This window comes from Athene cunicularia (genome assembly GCF_003259725.1).
Source record: "Athene cunicularia isolate RWA chromosome 24 unlocalized genomic scaffold, athCun1 chr24_part1, whole genome shotgun sequence".
Classification (NCBI taxonomy): Eukaryota; Metazoa; Chordata; class Aves; order Strigiformes; family Strigidae; genus Athene; species Athene cunicularia.
This window is the reverse complement of record NW_020799132.1, coordinates 1,991,406-1,996,023: the sequence shown is the minus strand read 5'-3', so window position 1 is coordinate 1,996,023 and position 4,618 is coordinate 1,991,406. Positions and strand designations below refer to the sequence as shown.

At 42.4% G+C, this 4,618-nt stretch overlaps 1 protein-coding gene across 1 annotated transcript in view; it reads right to left on the bottom strand.

Moving 5' to 3' along the window:
• Positions 1–2,119: 2,119 nt before the first annotated feature.
• Positions 2,120–4,618, bottom strand: part of PRDM10 (PR/SET domain 10) — a 41,293-nt gene continuing 38,794 nt past the window's right edge. The window contains exon 23 of the mRNA XM_026863781.1: positions 2,120–4,458. Coding sequence (XP_026719582.1) covers positions 4,138–4,458 — 321 coding nt within the window. The 3' untranslated portion in view covers positions 2,120–4,137. The remainder of the gene's footprint in view (positions 4,459–4,618) is intronic.

The following is a 4,618-nucleotide window of genomic DNA, read 5'->3' as shown; positions in this document are numbered from 1 at the left end:
GGCTTCTGAATTACAGTGTTGGGCGCTGCGATGTTTGTGTGGGAGAAGAGAAGGGAGGTTTTGTCCTGGCTTGCTTCAGGCTGTTAGGTGATGTAATAACGAGTCAACAGTGCGATGACTTGGAGGAAAATAGGAGGCTTGGAAATAGGATATTCCAGGTGGATACTGCCCTACAGGAAAATTTTAAAGTCTTGAAAGGTCTGTAGTCTATAGATGAACGTCAGACTGGTTCCCCTCAATGATACTGCAGATGTGGGGTTTAAAAAATATTTTGCTCTGTTCACCTTTGTTGAAAAGGCTCACAGAATGAGGACAACTGGACCAGTTATTTAAAACTGAGAACTACAAGGTGTTCCAGAAAACAACTGTAAAACAGCCTCTTTGAACTTGGATCTTCCTTATCAGAGTTTATGTTCTGTCCCACAGCAACGGCACCGTGCTCAGAACCCGCATTAAGTGATTCACAAGTTAAACCTCCTTGCAAAAGAAATTACCCTTCCACAGTGGGGAACTACAGATACTGTACAGATGGCAGGGGCCTGCTTTTAGGAAGACAAACAATCAAAAAAACCCCAAGTTTGCATGGATTTTTTTTCCAATTTATGCAGTGCAGAAGGTATAGGATTTATTATTTTTTAAACCAGAGCAACCCAAAGATTTATCTCTTGAGTAACGTCCCACAGGAGCTTTAAGTCTGGGTTGCTGGCCAGGGCTACGCTTTGCTTGAAGATGGGCACCGCTGCAGGCTTGTTGGAAGCGTAATGCTGTTCCTTGTAGGTGTTTTGGGTCTGGTTCCGTATTTTCCTGGAGGGAAGGAAGAAATAAATAAAAACCACAACAACAGAAACCCCCAAGTACTCTGCATTTGCACCTCTTGGACAGCTCGGGCTGTTTTGCTCTGCCCCTTCTGTTATTTAACTGTGTATGTTTGTTGTACATTCAGTGACTGTTATTGTGTTCATAGTCTTGTGCAACCCCGCAGGTGTAAAAAAACCAAAACAAACAACCCCAAAATTAATAAATCTTTTTCTTTTTTGTAAAAAAAAGAAAAAGATTTATTAATTTTGGGGTTGTTTGTTTTGGTTTTTTTACACCTGCGGGGTTGCACAAGACTATGAACACAATAACAGTCACTGAATGTACAACAAACATACACAGTTAAATAACAGAAGGGGCAGAGCAAAACAGCCCGAGCTGTCCAAGAGGTGCAAATGCAGAGTACTTGGGGGTTTCTGTTGTTGTGGTTTTTATTTATTTCTTCCTTCCCTCCAGGAAAATACGGAACCAGACCCAAAACACCTACAAGGAACAGCATTACGCTTCCAACGAGCCTGCAGCGGTGCCCATCTTCAAGCAAAGCGTAGCCCTGGCCAGCAACCCAGACTTAAAGCTCCTGTGGGACGTTACTCAAGAGATAAATCTTTGGGTTGCTCTGGTTTAAAAAATAATAAATCCTATACCTTCTGCACTGCATAAATTGGAAAAAAAATCCATGCAAACTTGGGGTTTTTTTGATTGTTTGTCTTCCTAAAAGCAGGCCCCTGCCATCTGTACAGTATCTGTAGTTCCCCACTGTGGAAGGGTAATTTCTTTTGCAAGGAGGTTTAACTTGTGAATCACTTAATGCGGGTTCTGAGCACGGTGCCGTTGCTGTGGGACAGAACATAAACTCTGATAAGGAAGATCCAAGTTCAAAGAGGCTGTTTTACAGTTGTTTTCTGGAACACCTTGTAGTTCTCAGTTTTAAATAACTGGTCCAGTTGTCCTCATTCTGTGAGCCTTTTCAACAAAGGTGAACAGAGCAAAATATTTTTTAAACCCCACATCTGCAGTATCATTGAGGGGAACCAGTCTGACGTTCATCTATAGACTACAGACCTCTCAAGACTTTAAAATTTTCCTGTAGGGCAGTATCCACCTGGAATATCCTATTTCCAAGCCTCCTATTTTCCTCCAAGTCATCGCACTGTTGACTCGTTATTACATCACCTAACAGCCTGAAGCAAGCCAGGACAAAACCTCCCTTCTCTTCTCCCACACAAACATCGCAGCGCCCAACACTGTAATTCAGAAGCCCTCAGCAACACGACTCCAACTGTATTAGTGGGAACTGCAGTCGCTTGGTCACACTGTTAAAAGTCGATGGGCTCCTAAATCCAGTGAAATTAAAGACACTCATCACTGCACTTGACTAATTGGGAGCTCTGGTCCTCATTAACTTCACCAATCTCATTAATGCCCCTAGTAGGGTGGTACAGCAAGTGAAACAAAATCCCAGGAACAAATTAATCCACATTTTAGCCAGTCCCTTCAAAGCTACCTCAAAAAACAGTTTTGAGCTTGCCAGTATTTTTGATCCGATTTATCTCATCATGCGTGGCCGCTGTTTCCATGCTACATTAACAGATCTATTAATTACCAAAGCAACACCTGCTACAAGGCTTTGCGCACAAGGAACCAGACTTCCTCTTGTCTGAGTCTGAAGTTCTCTCTCATCTAGGAACTTTAACTCCATAAGGCCTGATCCCAAAACCTGTGATCACCTGTACCGCTTACTCACACGGGTCACCCTCGCCTAAATCTGTGGGAGTTCTTATGCAAGAGTCCTGCATTCACAGTCAGTGCAGCACAAGAGAAAACAAATAAAAAAAAAAAGTCCTTCAGTCTCAAGGGCTGTTAAGACAAAACATCCTTCTTTGCTACTGTTTTATAAATAAATGTATCTTATTATGCACAGACATTCTGGGATGAGTTTTCAAGCAGTGAAGGGAAGTTTAGACATACACAGTATATCCCATTGGGACTCAGTGGAGTTGTAGTCATGTTCTTGCAAATACCAGAATGCACTAAATAACCAACCAAACAAACCTGGGCAGGAGAATTATGTAAGAAAAAAAAAATACACTGCCTTAAAAAGATAAACCTTCTCTTTCCCTTTCTCCTGGTCCCTAAATGTAATGAGAATTCTGTACATAGACCAGGTCTACCAAAGCAGGCAACTCACAGATGGCTTTCTGTGTCCCATAAACAGTGGTCCACTAGCATGTTTCCTGTATTTTTCCTGAGTCCAGGGCTAGTCATTTTACAGAATTGTCCAAAGGAATTACAGTGCACTGTTAAGAAGGTATTTGGAAAATCAAAGTAATCAGCTCTTCATCCAGTCTTCAAGGGGAAAAATAGGTCCTCTTCAAGGTGGCAACAGAGATAGCTACCCTGCCTCTTCAGAGGTGTGCTCCTCTACCCTCTTTTTTTTTTTCCTGGCACGACTATCTTCAAGTCACAGCAGCAGCTGCTATGCAGGATAAGCTGAGCCTTTTTTGTTTACAGGCAAAAGGCAATTTTCCCTGCAAATACCAAAAGGGAAGAGAGATAATAGTGGCTCTGTACTACCCTTATGGGCTACTCTGATTTCAATCAGTTTGTTCCACATGATACAGGTTTAAGTTCTTTCTGGAACTGCTTGGTCAAATAGGGCAGGACAGACAGCATGTAAACAGTTTTGAGGGCTGGAAAAATAATAATTTAACGGACTGCTTCGGCACATCTTCACAGCTTCATTGTTATATCCATCCCTGCACACGTACGCAAGGAGCCACTGCTTTGCTGCTGCTGCTCTTTTTCTCCAGGCAGTCTGCTCGCATTGAGCTGGGACGTTCCCTTTCACCTTGGCTGCTGAAACAGAGGAAGCAGTTCTGCCATAGTCTGGCAGTTCACATGATGTCCTCCTCTAACGGCTCCTGTTAAAAGATATATACATACAACAATCTGCCAGTTAGCCTTCAGTTAGGCAAGCTTTTTCCCATACAATTGAAATAAAAAGTTGTTTACTGGAGAAACTTCCAAAGAAGAAAAATAAGGGTCAGCAGACATGCCAAAAATCAAGTCCAGAGCAAGCAGAGGTTTCACTTCTCTTGTCCTTTTTGTTAAAAGCTGCATAAAATAGCATCCCAGAAGGATTTTGAGGGTACTTCATGATCACCGGGGACTTAAACCCTCTTAAAGCATTAACAAGAGCTCCAAGATTTTAGTTGAAGTTAAGTGAGCATATACTTTAAAACATACTGAGCCCCAGGATAGCCATAGATTGGGCTTTCGGGGGTGGTGACAAGCACAAGCAAGTGACACCCTGAGGCTTCTTCATTCATGTTCTGCTGAGAAAGTTCTTGGCTTAGTGATGTGCACTTCACTGCCGCCATTCCCATTGGTGGTTGTAGTGATTATGTACTGGGTGGTTTGCTGCTGACTGCTCGTTTGTGACTCCAGGGCATCCGTGTGGGCTGGCGGCTGGGAAACGCCAACCTGTACCTCGCTGGAGAGCGAAGAGTTCTGTTTGCCATCCAGATCAGGCTGGCCTTCAGATATCACATAGTGAGTCTGCATGGGAAATATAAAAAATAAGTAATAAACATTGCATCTTCTGTAACTTTTCTGTTCTAATAGCCTGTAATTTTCCTGTTGCTGTGCTGGAAGATATTCTGGTATGAACAAGGAACTTTGAAATTAAGTTGTATTTCATTTAAACGTGTTTGAGAGCAACATAACCCTTGTACTTTATTTTGAGGCACGTTGGACTACTTTGGATTTGGTTAACTTATGAACAATCAAGCTAATTACACAA